The sequence below is a fragment of the Camelina sativa genome, chromosome 8, assembly GCF_000633955.1.
Source record: "Camelina sativa cultivar DH55 chromosome 8, Cs, whole genome shotgun sequence".
NCBI lineage: Eukaryota > Viridiplantae > Streptophyta > Magnoliopsida > Brassicales > Brassicaceae > Camelina > Camelina sativa.
The window spans coordinates 5,394,863-5,410,686 of NC_025692.1; the positions used below are offsets into that span (position 1 = coordinate 5,394,863).

Genomic DNA, 15,824 nt, shown 5'->3' on the forward strand with positions numbered 1-15,824 from the left:
TTATTTTACTAATCTATATATAACATATATTGTCTAGTGTCGCAATAATATTATCGACAANTATTATTATTAATTATAAGTAATAAATATGCAATGAATGAATATTAAAATAGTATTTTTTTACGCCAAAAAAAATTGATTAGGTGGATGTTGATGTGGAGGAAGGAGAAGTGAGTAAACTTAACTTTATATATATATATAGTATTAGGAATTTGTTGAATTTAAATAAAACATATAATTGCTGATGATATTTTAGTGGTGTGTTTTTATCCATGGTTAAAAGGCCAAGAAGGATTGTGTGGAAGCTGACTTTAGAATGATGTCAAATTATTTATTTAATGAAAGCGTGACTAACTTTCCTCCAACATCTACGTGGTTAAAGTGCTTCCACTTATGACTTACCCGACCACACTCAACCTATGCATTGCATGTATCAATATAGATATATGTGTACACAAGCAAATTATATGTAGAAAACTTGTTATTGCACCCTAAAATCTTTAACATAAATTATTATCATACAACATAATATATTGCACCCTAAAATCTTCTTGGCATTTTGAAATTTGCTAGTAAAATGTTCAAATAACTCATTTAATTAAATAAAACTAAGTAAAAGAGCAAAAATGTGCATTTTAGAGTGTCTATTCCGGAAATCAAGAGTCATTCAAGATAGAACCAAAACACGTTATTTTGAAATTTTGATGAATGCACACAATATTGATGAGAAGAAAGCCGTATGAATAACCTTACTTACGAACAATAGATCATCTCAAGTTATAAATATGATTATATGAACTTAGAAGAGGTTGAAGACAAACAAAAAAGAGAGGGGAAGACAATGCCAAGAAGAGACCCAAGTAACCAATTTAACTAATCACTCAGTTTATTTCACTGAAACTATATATACGTACTAAGTTTGCTGTAGAAATTACTCTTCCAAAACAAGAGCACCCAACACATGTACGTCTTCCTAATGTGTCTGCATAGACGTTACCGAGTCTTCGTTTTTTTTTCTGAACATCAAAATATTACTTGAAGTCTCTAAAAGCTAATAGCATGCTAACAAAAATGTTTATAGTTGATTACATAGCAAACACTCGTTCTACCACTGAAGGAATGCTCGCATATGAAGTAAGTAGAGCATAATCAAAACTTGAAAAAAATGAAAAGAAAACAAGAAGTTAAAAACATAATCAAAGAAGAAATGATGAACGTACGAGAGGTTTTACGATACGTCCGTCTTGACCATATCATGATCTAGCGAATCACTTTCACAGATGTTTCTACATATGAGATCTTAAATTAATAATACTGCACTACATGAATATATATTACAACTTTAGCGCATTTATAGACTATATAATCCCAAAACTGAAAACAAAAGGCTTAACTAAGTCATTTAGGGTTTATGATTTCTCAATTCAGTGCAAGGGAAAGGAAGAAAAGTTAGAAAACCAACCATATTTATTCTTCCTGGTTTACACCTAGGTTGGTTGAATCTTTACTCTTTCCGGTTCGGTTTAATTAGATAATTTTTTTTTTCCGAAGGAAGAGAGAAACGTGTAAACTTCCTCTGGTTGGAAAATGGCGAAATATCTTCTTTTATCACACTACTACTTCTTCTTCTTCTCCTCCAACTAAACTCAGGGACGGGAACCATGGCGGTCACCTCGTTCGCCGTCCTTCCTCCGTTCAATTACACCTCCACCACAACCGATAGATCTTCTTCTTCTTCTTTTTACTCATCTTCGAAACTTCTCCGCATATCTCAATCCCGTTCAAATCCTCGTTATCCAAATGTGCTTGTCTCTTGCTCACTGAATCAACCTTCTGATGATGCTTCCGACGCTGCCCTTTTCCTCGAATTCAACTCAATCGCTGATTACATGAGGTTCAAGCGCCGTCCCGACGCTGGAAATGGCACAAGCGAGTTACAGACTGCAATCGTCGGTTATAAGAAACGCTTCCCTTGGATTCTTCTCAACCCTTTCCTTCAGGTTACCTCACCATCTCTGTTTATGTGCTTGGTTCTTACATAAACTGAGAAAGTTCACATCTTTATAATCGATTTCATCATCTCTGTATTGCAGGTAGATTTAGTCTCAACGATTCATATTGCAGATAAAGAGTGAGTCTTTCTTCTATTTTGGTTACCGCTTACTGATGTTGTCTTTGTTTTTGTTTACCATGTTAGTGCGTTTGATTGGGTTTTTAGCTAGTTTCTTGTAATGATGACATATGCGGTTTGGATTTGGGTTTGGGTGTGTAGGTACTTCACAGCTCTCCAAAAGGAGCTTGAACCATATGATTCTATCTTGTATGAGATGGTGGCTAGTAAAGAGACCTTGGAAAACAGAAGAAACCCAATTGCAGCCAAGAAGCTCAAGAGTTCTCGTTCAAGAGGCTTTAGTATTCTCGGGTTCATTCAGCGTCAGATGGCAAGAGTACTTACACTTGATTTTCAGCTAGATTGTCTAGATTACGAAACTGAGAATTGGTACCATGCTGATCTTGATTTCGAGACTTTCCAGTTGCTTCAGGTTTGTTTCCAAAACTATTAGAGTTACCACTGTCAGTTTTGAGTAGTATTATCTGGCTTCCACATTGTTGGCTTGTCTGTATCATGGTAATAGTTTTTGGGATGGTGGGAATCCTTAGTACTTGATAGCGTAGAGAGTGCAGAACTATCAGTTGAGTGATGTCTGATTAATCTCTTCTCTATTGGTGCTCTTTCAAATTTGATGCAGAAGGAGAAAGGTGAAAGCTTCTTCTCATTTGCCAGGGACATGACTATTAGATCAACAAAAGCAATGATACAGCCAGCTCTGGCAACTGAAGGCCGTGATACTTGGAGGTCAAAGCTTCTATGGGTTTCAAGGGTTTTTCCTATGCCTCTTGTGGGTCTTTTTTTAATTGGGGCATTTTGTGCTGACTTTGGAGATCAGACGTCAGACTATCCAGAATTGGAAGCGCTTTCACGGCTTGACTTTGGAGCTGCTATGAAAGTTTTCCTTGCTAAGAGATTAACATTCGAGTAAGCACAGTTAAATATTTCTGAGGTTTTTACTTGACACAAGTCTTTTCCCTTTGAATTGTGTATGTGCTTCAAAGATAGGGGTAAAGGGCATGCAAAGATGTGTATAGGCTAGTGGGAAGTTAACAAATGCATATTTTGTGTGTGTGTGTGTGTGAAGGCTAACGCAAGAGACATCAGATATAGAGGAGAAATCAGTGATCATAGGTGAGAGAAACCGAGCAGCAACTGAAGCATTAAGAAGAGCAATGGAACAAGGGCACAAAAGAATCGCGATACTGTACGGGGGAGGGCACATGCCTGACCTAGGAAGACGACTTAGAGAAGAGTTTGATCTTGTTCCTTCAGAGGTAAGATGGGTAACAGCTTGGTCAATCAGAAATCCAACGGACATGGAGACAACTTCTTTCCCGATCCTGAGGAGAATGGCTGAGGCTCTGCGCTGGCCGCTGAACCGGTACCAAACATTGGCATTGCTAATATTCTCATCAGTCCTTGCACTGGATCTGTGCTTTTGGGAGCTCTTCTTTGGTTCGACCATTGATTGGGCTTCTCAGATAGGTGCAGAGTTGTACCAGTTTGTAGATAATTCAAAAATTGTGTGACTGACGCAAAAGAAACATGTACAAAACATACATACAGTCTCTCAACAAAAATAGCTTTATTACAGTCGCTATTGTAAAAACAAACATCTATTGAATTATTTATTAACCAAAAAAAAAGAAAAATAATTATTACAAGAAGGAAAATAGAAGATTTGTCAAATAAGAAAAAATGGAAAATAAATGGTTCGACTTGTTGGGCAAGTTCAACTGGTAATGGTTTGTATAAAGCAGCAGCAGCGCCCACAGTTAACAAAAAAGTTGGATTCTTTAAAACTTTGTGAACGAGAGAATATAAAAGAATATAAATTTCTCTTCAACTCGTTCGTCGATCTCCTGTGTTTGCTAATCCTTATATCCCAATGGAGTCCGTCTTCTCAAACGTCGCTCGTGCTCCCGAAGATCCTATTCTCGGTGTACGTTACTTCTTCGCTTTTCTCTCTTGATCGATCTTACTGAGTTGATTTTTCATTCCGTCTTTGCCTGGATCTATATACCTGTCGTGTGATCCATATGTGTTTTCTACTAGAACTCAGTTTTGGATATGATTCTTATTTAGCTCTGTTGATCAATGATGATTTTGATATAAAAGGTTTTAGATTTATGTTTTTTTTTTTTTTTTTGGAAAATACAGGTGACGGTTGCATACAACAATGATCCAAGTCCTGTTAAGATCAATTTGGGTGTCGGTGCCTATCGTACTGAGGTAACGAATCATCTTAATAGTCTCAGTTGGATTCGATTAACCGTTTCTGCAAGCTTTGATTTTTTTTTTTTTGATTTTTTTTCAATAAAGGAAGGGAAGCCCCTCGTTCTTGATGTGGTGCGAAAAGCAGAGCAACAGCTCGTGAACGACCCGTGAGTTTTGCAACAATGTTATTATTACTTTGTCGTGTACTTGTCTTTTCTTGTTAATGTCTAAAAACTTTTCTCTACTCTCATGTAAGGTCCCGGGTCAAGGAATACATTCCCATTGTTGGAATTGCTGATTTTAACAAGTTAAGCGCCAAGCTCATCTTAGGTGCTGATAGGTAATATTTTTTAACTTTGCTATTTTCTTAACATTCTCGTTTTGTAATTTGTTGGTAGCTCTACAATTATCCCCTTTTAGTTCATAGTATATGGTATTGTCTTAACAGTCTCGTGTTTTGTTGGCCAGTCCTGCAATTGCAGAGAGTAGAGTTGCTACAATCCAGTGCTTGTCTGGTACCGGTTCGTTGAGAGTTGGGGCTGAGTTTCTCAAAAAGCACTACCACCAAGTATACTTCTGTCTTTTTTAGTTTTTGATTAGTTTTGACGGAAGCTGAATTAGGTAAATCATTAGAACTGTTGCTAACTGTTGTTCTTATTCTTCCAGAGTGTCATTTACATCCCAAAACCAACTTGGGGGAACCATCCCAAAGTTTTCAATCTGGCTGGCTTGTCTGTGGAGTATTTCCGATATTACGATCCTTCAACCCGTGGACTCGACTTCCAAGGTTGATTTTTTATTGTTCCATGAATTGTGTCTTTCACCTTCCCTTTTGTTACGCTTGCCATTACCAATGATCTTATTTTGAGATTGCGTTCTGTCAAAACATTTCATAAAAAGGGCATTTGATACAAACTTTCACCTTCGATGTCAAAAAAATAACAGGCTTGCTCGAGGATCTTGGTGCTGCACCATCCGGAGCTATTGTCTTACTTCATGCATGTGCACACAATCCCACTGGAGTTGACCCAACCTCTGAACAGTGGGAACAGATTCGACAACTGATGAGATCTAAAAGCTTATTACCCTTTTTCGACAGTGCCTATCAGGTAACTCATAAAGGAATTCTTCCTTTGCTGCTTTATCAAACTGTTGTTTACAAACAAATGAAAACCCGTTTGAGTCTTATCTAATGTAGAAAATCAGCAGCCTGACTCCTTTTTTTCCTAACACTTTTGTAGGGTTTTGCTAGTGGTAGCCTTGACACTGATGCACAGTCAGTCCGTACCTTTGTTGCTGATGGCGGTGAATGCTTGATCGCTCAGAGTTATGCCAAAAATATGGGACTTTATGGGGAGCGTGTTGGTGCCCTTAGCATTGTAAGGAACCAAACTTCTCGATTTCATCTTTGCTTCTATTCATCTGACATTATCATTAGTCAAAAAGTGAATGTATAGTACAAGAATACAGTATACTAGAAGTGCATCTAATCTTTCTGATATAATGTGTAGGTCTGCAAGTCAGCAGATGTGGCCAGTAAGGTTGAGAGCCAAGTGAAACTTGTTGTGCGTCCCATGTATTCTAGCCCACCTATTCATGGAGCATCCATTGTTGCCACCATTTTGAAAAGCAGGTAAGTGTGTATCCTGGGAGATAGATGAACTAATAAATCCAAGCTTTAATTTTCTATTACTTGTGAATATTTTTTGTCGGGGAAGGAACCTTTACACCTGAGTTAATGTATTAGAAGTACTTTTGTCTAGATACATTTACTAGAAGGGAAGCTTACATAATAAATTTTGAGATAATAGGCCAGTAGACAGATAAATCTCTACCTTTTCTTCCATAAGCAGTAATTTTATACTTCACTCTTCAGGCTGTGTTGAAAATGGTTATGGCAAGTTTTTTGGAATTATGCAGCAATCGCTAGTGCTATCTTTGCGCATGATCTAACTTTAAAATGAATCTCTTTATGGAATTAGTTTTTGCTCCTCAAGTTTCTAATTTTTTTTTTGTACACATCTTGGCAGTGATATGTACAACAACTGGACCGTCGAGCTGAAAGAAATGGCTGACCGTATCAAGAGCATGCGCCAACAGTTATTTGATGCTATTCAAGCTAGAGGTTTTCATAAAGCTTGTTTTCTCTTATATTCCATTCCTTCTATCTTCTTCCCGGGTTTGCAGAATCATTACTCTGCATTTTTCTGTTCCTGACACGTCTGGCTTGCAGGCACACCTGGTGACTGGAGTCACATTATCAAACAGATCGGGATGTTTACTTTTACTGGACTGAACAAGGAGCAAGTTGAATTCATGACCAAAGAGTTTCACATTTACATGACCTCTGACGGGTGAGTCAACTTAATATCCCATCGTTTCTTGTTAATATCTTTAGGCATATGAGAGAGTTTGGTTTCTGAAATGCATAAAACCATGGTTATATATGATACTCGCCAAAGTCTTAGTTGTAAAAAAGGATGAGAGGAAATAATGAGACATATTTAGAACTACATTTAAAGGTTTCATTATGTTCTTCCTAGGTATGTGAACCAAGATAGTTTGCTTTGAAGTTTTGAGAAAGTGATAGATCTGAATGTCACATTCTTGCTACAGGAATTATAGTTAAACACAGGGAAATTAGAATTAGTAAATAACAGAAGGGTGATTTTGATGTATTGCAGGAGAATAAGCATGGCAGGTCTAAGTTCGAAGACAGTGCCTCATCTCGCTGATGCTATGCATGCTGCAGTCACCCGCCTCGGCTAAACTAGCGACCATATAATATTTTTGTTGTTTCTACAAATAAAATGCGAAAAACAGAACAGCGTTTTTGTTGGCTATGAATGATTTTTGTTACTGTATCATATGTTTCCTCATGTCTTTGATGGTTTAACCAAACTGAGGATTGTAACATTGAAATCTACAATTTCCAAAGAAAATATTTGTTACTTTGAATTCTCTTGCAAGTTGCAACCAACATTTGCTTCATATAAAAAGGTAAAATTATATGAACTCATGATTCTCCACATAAGAGAATTCATGTAAGCAAATAGATTAATTTATTGTATGGTCAAACATTGTTTATTGCAGAATTTTCAAATATCTTGTTATTTTTTATTTGGTCACTTAGCATATAAGTTATTGGTTTGGTTCTCGCTGGAGATAGAGAAAGCTTTGGCACACGTAAGAGAAATCATGATGTGCTTGTATTTTAAAAATACGTACTTGTCGGAATTGTAGGTAGAGTGGTAAACTCATTTGTTTAAGCCCCTAGCTAAAAAAATGTCAATACATGAGGGAGTTGGATGAGAAAGTGAGATCACAAACGCCACTTTTTCAAAATGATAAATTACACGACGTGATTAAACGATTAAACCATAAAGGATATTGAAATCAAATCCTTTAAATTATACAGAAATGTTTAGACTTGGTAACAGAGTCGGGATGTTACATGCCCCCATGCCACTACTGTACACCAACGAATTAGTCAATCAGATTTTAAAATTCGATTGTGTCACTTTTCTGACGATAATTTTCGTACAACCATATCCCAGCCATATTTAATTTTTCTTCCAACTAAATTCTAAATCAAAATTATATTATAGGGAGTTGTAACGATCCACAAGCAGAAATCATCCCTCCCCCAAGTTTAGCACATATAGGATTCTATAACTCGGGTCCTGTAACACTAAAACATAATTTTTCTAACCAGTTGAGACAATCACACATCAAGATGTAGATATACATTAGTTAGAAAAATTTCCTACAATCTCACTAAACCAAATGTGGATTAGTTCAAATAACGAACAATTTCTTACTTAATTCACGAAATCCCGAGTGAATCATATAAGCAGCCGTGAGGGTGAATTCTAAACAATTGAAAGATGAAATAAATAAAGGAAAAGTCTAGGGGTATCTTTAACCGCCCTTCTACTATATTTATCCTTTGTTTTCTTAATTTTGAAACATGCACGCACGTTGTCTCTCCAGCCCTAGAAAACTAGACGAACATTTCTATGTTTCATTTATCTGCACCAACTCCAAAACAAAAACAACTGGAAACAGAAAAGTACAGAACATAAAAGTACTTTTTTGCTTCTTTTTGTTTTGTTTTGTTTTGTTTCATTCGGTGGTGAAAGAACTGTGACAAGGGAGAGCGAAAGGACTAGTTTCTTGATCTGTACGTCTCTTTTGCTTTCTTCTTTTTCCGTTTTGTGGATTTCATTTGCTTTGTGTTTTTTTATTGAAATAATTTTTGTCAAGAAGAAAATAAAAAAGAGAGAAAACAAAAGAAAGTGTGTGGAGAGATATAAATTGAGAGGAGTAAATTTGGGAATGGTGCGGACATTAGGACGTAAACTAAGCTGGCCAAGATCTTTCAGTTTTAGAAAGATGTTCGATGGTCGGAACTCTGGACATTCATCCTTCTCTTCTCGTGGGGATGGCATGCATACACCCGAGCGCGAACTCGCCATACATGAATTGGACGCTTCACCATCGACTCGTAGAGGCAAGCAAAATAGGAGATCAGGTATACAGCATATTAGCTTTACATAATCTTTGTATTGATCCTTATATATACAACATATTAGTGAGACGACTAATTAATTTGGAATCCTTACATAATCTTTTGTATTGATCTATTTCAGACATGGAAGTGATGAAGGAAAGATTCGCAAAACTGTTGCTTGGAGAGGACATGTCAGGCGGAGGGGATGGAGTGACCTCTGCGTTAGCTTTGTCAAATGCCATAACCAGACTCGCTGGTAACATATTTGAAATTTTATACCATAACTAAAACTTTTTAATGTCTAATTAACTATTTGAATGGTTAAAATAATTCACAAACTTTGTACGGCTTTGGTATTGGCAGATTCAATGTTTGGGGAGCAGATGAAATTACAGCCTATGTATCCTGAGACAAAGGAGATTTGGAGGAAAGAAATGGATTGGTTATTATCTGTGATTGATCACATTGTCCAGTTTGTTCCTTCTAAACAAATGGCCAAAAATGGCCAATTCACTGAGGTAAATGCCTACATTTATTATTACTCAATAAACCAACAATTCCTAGTGGCTTTTTTTTGCTTACTGACCCTCATTTTCTCCTTTATAGATCATGGTGACAAAACAAAGAGATGATTTGCTGACGAACATTCCAGCCTTACGCAAGCTTGACTCGGTTCTTCTCGTGAGTTTTAACTGCATCCGCATCATCCAATATTTTTTCACAGCCACAGTTTAATTTTAACGTTGGCGAAATAACACATCACATTTTAGTACATTTGTTTTATCAAACACCGCAGCGTTTGCAAATTAATTATAAGCATGATATACAAATGAAAACATCAAACGCCACAGAGTGTCACGTTCATCATCTCAATTCATTTTAGGTGGGCATGTATTGCAAAAGGATCATGATACTCTATACAATAACAAACTGAATATAACGATCTATATGAGTTGTGACCATTTATTATACTTTTTTTTTTTTTTTTTGTGGTAGCATCCTACTAATTCAATTACTCATTTGGCAGGACACTTTGGACAACTTCAAGGATCAGAAAGACTTTTGGTATGTGCCAAGAGATATTGAGGATGCAGATCACAATGGAGGAGATTGGAGGAAGCCGGATGAGAACTGGTGGTTACCAGTTGTTAAGGTTCCAAGTGATGGTTTGTCTGAGGAATCACGTAGGTGGTTGCAAAATCAGAAAGACTCTGTGGCACAAGTCCTTAAAGCCGCCACGGCCATCAATGCTCAAGTACTGTCTGAAATGCACATTCCTGATAACTACATTGACTCTCTTCCAAAGGTAATAATTTACTTCTTCTCCATGAGTGTTCTGTTTCATTTCAAAATTTACTCTAAAGCTAAGAAGCTGATGATGAGACGGTTGTTCTTGTAGAATGGGAAGACAAGCCTTGGTGATTTCCTATACAAGAGCATAACAGAGGAATCCTTTGATCCTGACTACTTCATTTCTTTCTTGGATTTGTCAACGGAATACAAAGTGCTTGATCTAAAGAACAGGATAGAAGCTTCCATGGTGATATGGAAAAGGAAGATGTGCCAGAAAGAGAAAGACGGCAAATCTCAGTGGGGATCAACTGTTAGCTTAGAGAAGAGAGAGCTTTTCGAGGTCCGAGCCGAGACCATATTGGTTATGCTCAAACAACAGTTCCCTGGTATCCCACAATCCTCACTCGAAATCTCCAAGATTAGAAACAACAAGGTAATAAATTAATAATACAACAAAGACAAAACAACAATGCAACAAAATATTATACTGGAAACTAAGTTGTGATGGTTTTGTTACAGGACGTTGGACAGGCGATATTGGAGAGCTATTCAAGGGTATTAGAAAGTTTAGCTTCAAAGATAATGTCAAGGGTAGAGGACGTTCTTGAAGCTGATCGTCTAGTTCAAAGACAACTGATGGGAGAGACAGAGACAAGATCAGAAAGCGAGGCGGAACTAGAATTCGAAGAAACAGAAAAAGTGGTTGGGTCGGAAACACCAAACTCGAGGAAACTATCAGACTTCATAGGGTGGAGATTATCATCCGATACTAAAAAGCATAGTTCAATGAGTGATATAGAGTTCTTCCACAGAGTTGAGGAAGCAAAGGAGAAGCCAATGATGAAGTCTCCAAGAGCTCTACCTAAGAAATTTTCATATCTAGCAAAGTTAGAGAACATGAGAAGCCCTAGTGACAGACACTGATAGTGAAAATAGAACAGGGCATAGAAGAAAAACAAAGAGAGAGAGAGTGAGAAAGAGAATAGGGGAGGCTATTTTGTGTGAGAGAATGTGTACATATATATAACAAATTGGTTTTAGGATTTGGACCTCTTTGGTTGATCATGTTTGTTTTTGCTTGTTTGATTAATTGCTTCCTGTTGCTTTTTTTTTTTTTCTCTAAAAAAGGAAGTGTGAATCAGTGTGAAACAAACCTATGTATTTGTACTTTTGGTTATTTGGTATTTGTATTGTAACGTTTATAACATTGTTTACTGATGCAATTTTTAAAGCGATTATGTTACCAATACGAATCGAACCGTGCCAATGGCCTATTCCGTAATAATTAATTAATCCAACCAAAAACAAAAAACAAAGCAGAGAGTCTCATCGAGAGAGACCATCGCAGCAATGAAGGAAGACATGGAGAAGATGGTGGCGGTAGGGCTCGTATGGGGAGCCACTAATACTCTGATCCGCCGCGGAGCTCTCGCCTGGGATAAGAGAAAGTCTTCTTCGACAACAGAGTCTTCTTCTTCTTCTTCTACTCTTCAGATCCGCCGCAAAATCATGATCGCTGTCCGCGACTGGATCAATCTCCTCCTCTTCTGGCAATACTCAGTTCCTTTCCTCGTCAACCTCTCCGCCTCCGCTACGTTCTTCGCCCTACTCAGCCACGCTCCTATCTCTCTAGCTGTTCCGGTCACCAACGCCACGACCTTCGCCGCAACCGCCGCTTTTGGGATTCTTTTAGGGGAAGAAACTCAAATCGGACCTGCTTTGTTAGGTACCAGCTTCATTGTTTTTGGAATTTGGCTATGTCTTGTCTGAATTTTGTGATTTTTTTTTGTAAAACCGTGACTCTTGTTTCCGCTACATATCTATTTTTTGTTTGCCTGAGGAATTGGTTCATTCTTTGTTCTAGCAGTAGACGATACTTGTGACTGGCTGTGATTGAAGAATCATTATTATAGGCAAAAGAAAGTAATAATAGTAAAATAATTTTTCTCTAAAATACAAAATTTAGGGGGAGAACCAAGGAAAAAAAAATTACTGAAAGGCTTACAATTACATGAATAGAAAGAAGAAAAAAAAAAAGTGTAAGAAAAATGATTAAGAAAACACAAGAATTGGGATGGATTAATGATGGCATTTACAATATATAGAAGAAAAACAAAAAAACACACTGATCAAGATGTTACGATTTTTTTTTTCTTTTTCATATCAAGATGTTACGGGCATAAGACAAATGGGTAAAAATCATCATTTTTTAGACGACCTGAATCCATTCTCCAGTGCTGGGAACACCCTTGTGGACGGCAAAGAGAAGATAGTAACCGGGAGGAGCGATGTTTCCGTTTGGTGGTGCGACTGCCTGGATATCGTAACCAGCACCAGCAGGTTTGACATCAGCGACACCCAAGATGAGCATCCTCATGTTCATGGAGATACTGTGTGTTGTGAAGGCAGGTGCTAACATGGTAATCTTGAGATTCTCCTTGGTCGCTCCCTTTTGGTTAAGGTCAACCTTCACGTTGAAGAACTGTCCGTATCTGACCTGTTTTGGTGTGCCGGCGGCGAANAGGAAACTATCAGACTTCATAGGGTGGAGATTATCATCCGATACTAAAAAGCATAGTTCAATGAGTGATATAGAGTTCTTCCACAGAGTTGAGGAAGCAAAGGAGAAGCCAATGATGAAGTCTCCAAGAGCTCTACCTAAGAAATTTTCATATCTAGCAAAGTTAGAGAACATGAGAAGCCCTAGTGACAGACACTGATAGTGAAAATAGAACAGGGCATAGAAGAAAAACAAAGAGAGAGAGAGTGAGAAAGAGAATAGGGGAGGCTATTTTGTGTGAGAGAATGTGTACATATATATAACAAATTGGTTTTAGGATTTGGACCTCTTTGGTTGATCATGTTTGTTTTTGCTTGTTTGATTAATTGCTTCCTGTTGCTTTTTTTTTTTTTCTCTAAAAAAGGAAGTGTGAATCAGTGTGAAACAAACCTATGTATTTGTACTTTTGGTTATTTGGTATTTGTATTGTAACGTTTATAACATTGTTTACTGATGCAATTTTTAAAGCGATTATGTTACCAATACGAATCGAACCGTGCCAATGGCCTATTCCGTAATAATTAATTAATCCAACCAAAAACAAAAAACAAAGCAGAGAGTCTCATCGAGAGAGACCATCGCAGCAATGAAGGAAGACATGGAGAAGATGGTGGCGGTAGGGCTCGTATGGGGAGCCACTAATACTCTGATCCGCCGCGGAGCTCTCGCCTGGGATAAGAGAAAGTCTTCTTCGACAACAGAGTCTTCTTCTTCTTCTTCTACTCTTCAGATCCGCCGCAAAATCATGATCGCTGTCCGCGACTGGATCAATCTCCTCCTCTTCTGGCAATACTCAGTTCCTTTCCTCGTCAACCTCTCCGCCTCCGCTACGTTCTTCGCCCTACTCAGCCACGCTCCTATCTCTCTAGCTGTTCCGGTCACCAACGCCACGACCTTCGCCGCAACCGCCGCTTTTGGGATTCTTTTAGGGGAAGAAACTCAAATCGGACCTGCTTTGTTAGGTACCAGCTTCATTGTTTTTGGAATTTGGCTATGTCTTGTCTGAATTTTGTGATTTTTTTTTGTAAAACCGTGACTCTTGTTTCCGCTACATATCTATTTTTTGTTTGCCTGAGGAATTGGTTCATTCTTTGTTCTAGCAGTAGACGATACTTGTGACTGGCTGTGATTGAAGAATCATTATTATAGGCAAAAGAAAGTAATAATAGTAAAATAATTTTTCTCTAAAATACAAAATTTAGGGGGAGAACCAAGGAAAAAAAAATTACTGAAAGGCTTACAATTACATGAATAGAAAGAAGAAAAAAAAAAAGTGTAAGAAAAATGATTAAGAAAACACAAGAATTGGGATGGATTAATGATGGCATTTACAATATATAGAAGAAAAACAAAAAAACACACTGATCAAGATGTTACGATTTTTTTTTTCTTTTTCATATCAAGATGTTACGGGCATAAGACAAATGGGTAAAAATCATCATTTTTTAGACGACCTGAATCCATTCTCCAGTGCTGGGAACACCCTTGTGGACGGCAAAGAGAAGATAGTAACCGGGAGGAGCGATGTTTCCGTTTGGTGGTGCGACTGCCTGGATATCGTAACCAGCACCAGCAGGTTTGACATCAGCGACACCCAAGATGAGCATCCTCATGTTCATGGAGATACTGTGTGTTGTGAAGGCAGGTGCTAACATGGTAATCTTGAGATTCTCCTTGGTCGCTCCCTTTTGGTTAAGGTCAACCTTCACGTTGAAGAACTGTCCGTATCTGACCTGTTTTGGTGTGCCGGCGGCGAAGATCTTTGGCCTCATGTTGGCTAGAGCCGGGTCGAGGTAAGGTGGGGAGAATTTCTCAACGCGAAGCTCCGTTGGGAACTCAACGTTGTACTTGTAACCGTCGTTAGTGTTGCTTCCACCGACAAGAACCTTACCATCAGGGAGGATGATGGCGGTGGAGTGGTACATACGTGGGATGGTGGACGCCTGGAGCTCCTTGAAACGCTTTGCACGTGGAGCACGGGGCTTGTACAAGATGGGAGAAAAGGCTGGGTCTTTACCGTAGCCCCATCCCGAACAACCACGTTTAGCTCCGTTTACTAGAAGGATGTCTCCGTTTGGGAGGATGACAGTGTCACTCATGACTCGTGGCGTCGGCATCATCTCTGTCTTCCATCGTGGCTTCGCGCTGTTGATCCTTATCCTGGCGCAATCTTGCAACGCAGGATCGAACGTCCTTTTACCAGCCCTGTAATACGAGTCTTGTTTGGTACCACCGCAGACGAGGACCTCGGCAGGGATGACCTTGGGGTTTTTCACGTAAAGCTGGATGGGGAGGAGGGCGGAGGAACCTGATCCGGGGTAGTTACGGGCACCACCTGGGAGCTGAGGGAACTCCTTGATGACTTGGTTTGTTTTGGGGCTTAGAAGAATGGATCGGTTGTTTGCGAAAATGAAGAGGTTGCCGTCGGTGTTGAGCCAAACGAAAGGGTAAAGGTTGTTCTCTTCCGGGTCGTCTGTTTGCTTGAGGAGCAATGAGTCGTAGAGTTTCCTGTTGTTCTGTCCTTCCTCTGGAATGTACTCGTAGTTCAAGGCGTCACGTCCACCGATCACGAAGAACTTGCCGTCAGGGAGAGTGGCTTGGGTTGAGTACCATCTCTTCGCAGCCAATGCCTGAGGGTATTCTTCCCACACGCAGTTATCACAGCTGGCTAGGTACCTTGCGGTGTTGGCTCCTCCATTGTATCCTCCGGTACTCACCAATGTCCCGTTTTTGGTCAAACCTCCGGATGAGCACCATGTATCGGTGGCAAGCTATCATGAAACATGTGAATGCAAAATATCTAATTCAAATCCATATAATATAATTCTATTTAAACAAGATCTTGTCATAGAGTTTGAACATACGGATAGAGGCTTAATGGCGCCGGTGTTGGCATCAATGAGAACCGAATGAGCCCAACAATCGATCCGGTTAGTCTTGGCGTCCACGACATGGCATGGTACACCTGGAGGCAACTTAATCTTTGAAATTCTCCAAATGGTGGCGTCGTAGTACTGGACCTTGTTGATGACTGGCATCAGAATCGCATGCATACCGGACACACCAGAGTTTTGCAAGAAAATCTCCCACTTACCACCCCAGTTTGTCTGAGCTTCCATACTCCCACC

The 15,824-nt window shown here is 38.8% G+C and overlaps 7 protein-coding genes across 7 annotated transcripts in view; 5 read left to right on the top strand and 2 right to left on the bottom strand.

Annotated features, from left to right (window-relative positions):
* On the top strand, window positions 1,573-3,706 carry LOC104706285. The gene is made up of 5 exons (XM_010422458.2): window positions 1,573-2,000; window positions 2,094-2,131; window positions 2,273-2,543; window positions 2,751-3,037; window positions 3,198-3,706. Exons 1-5 carry the CDS (start codon window positions 1,662-1,664, stop codon window positions 3,640-3,642), a joined length of 1,380 nt encoding a protein of 459 aa, XP_010420760.1. The 5' UTR covers window positions 1,573-1,661; the 3' UTR covers window positions 3,643-3,706.
* On the top strand, window positions 3,895-7,288 carry LOC104706286 (aspartate aminotransferase, cytoplasmic isozyme 1). The gene is made up of 12 exons (XM_010422459.2): window positions 3,895-4,055; window positions 4,274-4,345; window positions 4,436-4,497; window positions 4,587-4,670; window positions 4,799-4,898; window positions 4,997-5,117; window positions 5,276-5,439; window positions 5,572-5,709; window positions 5,842-5,963; window positions 6,361-6,455; window positions 6,564-6,684; window positions 7,015-7,288. The coding sequence occupies exons 1-12, from the start codon at window positions 4,002-4,004 to the stop codon at window positions 7,097-7,099; spliced, it is 1,218 nt and encodes a 405-aa protein (XP_010420761.1). The 5' UTR covers window positions 3,895-4,001; the 3' UTR covers window positions 7,100-7,288.
* Window positions 8,573-11,226, top strand: LOC104706287 (rop guanine nucleotide exchange factor 10-like). The gene is made up of 7 exons (XM_010422460.1): window positions 8,573-8,864; window positions 8,983-9,099; window positions 9,207-9,361; window positions 9,450-9,524; window positions 9,871-10,149; window positions 10,243-10,569; window positions 10,656-11,226. The coding sequence occupies exons 1-7, from the start codon at window positions 8,669-8,671 to the stop codon at window positions 11,058-11,060; spliced, it is 1,554 nt and encodes a 517-aa protein (XP_010420762.1). The 5' UTR covers window positions 8,573-8,668; the 3' UTR covers window positions 11,061-11,226.
* Window positions 11,366-11,989, top strand: LOC104706291 (transmembrane protein 234 homolog). The gene has a single exon (XM_010422466.2). It carries the CDS (start codon window positions 11,487-11,489, stop codon window positions 11,904-11,906), a length of 420 nt encoding a protein of 139 aa, XP_010420768.1. The 5' UTR covers window positions 11,366-11,486; the 3' UTR covers window positions 11,907-11,989.
* LOC104706288 (aldehyde oxidase GLOX1-like) overlaps window positions 12,189-15,824 on the bottom strand; it is a 9,574-nt gene continuing 5,938 nt past the window's right edge. The window contains exon 3 of the mRNA XM_010422463.2: window positions 12,189-12,628. Within this exon, the coding sequence (XP_010420765.1) occupies window positions 12,346-12,628 (283 nt within the window). The 3' untranslated portion in view covers window positions 12,189-12,345. The remainder of the gene's footprint in view (window positions 12,629-15,824) is intronic.
* LOC104706290 (transmembrane protein 234 homolog) lies at window positions 13,162-13,785 on the top strand. Its single transcript, XM_010422465.2, has one exon. The coding sequence runs from the start codon at window positions 13,283-13,285 to the stop codon at window positions 13,700-13,702; it is 420 nt and encodes a 139-aa protein (XP_010420767.1). The 5' UTR covers window positions 13,162-13,282; the 3' UTR covers window positions 13,703-13,785.
* Window positions 13,985-15,818, bottom strand: LOC104709054 (aldehyde oxidase GLOX1-like). The gene is made up of 2 exons (XM_010425724.2): window positions 15,561-15,818; window positions 13,985-15,467 (listed from the first exon to the last, which is right to left on the bottom strand). Exons 1-2 carry the CDS (start codon window positions 15,813-15,815, stop codon window positions 14,142-14,144), a joined length of 1,581 nt encoding a protein of 526 aa, XP_010424026.2. The 5' UTR covers window positions 15,816-15,818; the 3' UTR covers window positions 13,985-14,141.

Excerpts from the sequence above, each read along its gene's own strand:
- LOC104706285 (XM_010422458.2), top strand. The coding sequence starts at position 1,662 with ATGGCGGTCACCTCGTTCGCCGTCCTTCCTCCGTTCAATTACACCTCC. Across the intron at positions 2,544-2,750 it reads AGACTTTCCAGTTGCTTCAG|AAGGAGAAAGGTGAAAGCTT; the intron begins GTTTGTTTCCAA and ends AATTTGATGCAG. Across the intron at positions 3,038-3,197 it reads GCTAAGAGATTAACATTCGA|GCTAACGCAAGAGACATCAG; the intron begins GTAAGCACAGTT and ends GTGTGTGTGAAG.
- LOC104706286 (XM_010422459.2), top strand. The coding sequence starts at position 4,002 with ATGGAGTCCGTCTTCTCAAACGTCGCTCGTGCTCCCGAAGATCCTATT. Across the intron at positions 4,056-4,273 it reads CCGAAGATCCTATTCTCGGT|GTGACGGTTGCATACAACAA; the intron begins GTACGTTACTTC and ends TGGAAAATACAG. Across the intron at positions 5,118-5,275 it reads CCGTGGACTCGACTTCCAAG|GCTTGCTCGAGGATCTTGGT; the intron begins GTTGATTTTTTA and ends AAAAAATAACAG.
- LOC104706287 (XM_010422460.1), top strand. The coding sequence starts at position 8,669 with ATGGTGCGGACATTAGGACGTAAACTAAGCTGGCCAAGATCTTTCAGT. Across the intron at positions 9,525-9,870 it reads AGCTTGACTCGGTTCTTCTC|GACACTTTGGACAACTTCAA; the intron begins GTGAGTTTTAAC and ends CTCATTTGGCAG. Across the intron at positions 10,150-10,242 it reads ACATTGACTCTCTTCCAAAG|AATGGGAAGACAAGCCTTGG; the intron begins GTAATAATTTAC and ends TTGTTCTTGTAG.
- LOC104706291 (XM_010422466.2), top strand. The coding sequence starts at position 11,487 with ATGAAGGAAGACATGGAGAAGATGGTGGCGGTAGGGCTCGTATGGGGA.
- LOC104706290 (XM_010422465.2), top strand. The coding sequence starts at position 13,283 with ATGAAGGAAGACATGGAGAAGATGGTGGCGGTAGGGCTCGTATGGGGA.
- LOC104709054 (XM_010425724.2), bottom strand. The coding sequence starts at position 15,815 with ATGGAAGCTCAGACAAACTGGGGTGGTAAGTGGGAGATTTTCTTGCAA. Across the intron at positions 15,468-15,560 it reads GCGCCATTAAGCCTCTATCC|CTTGCCACCGATACATGGTG; the intron begins GTATGTTCAAAC and ends GTTTCATGATAG.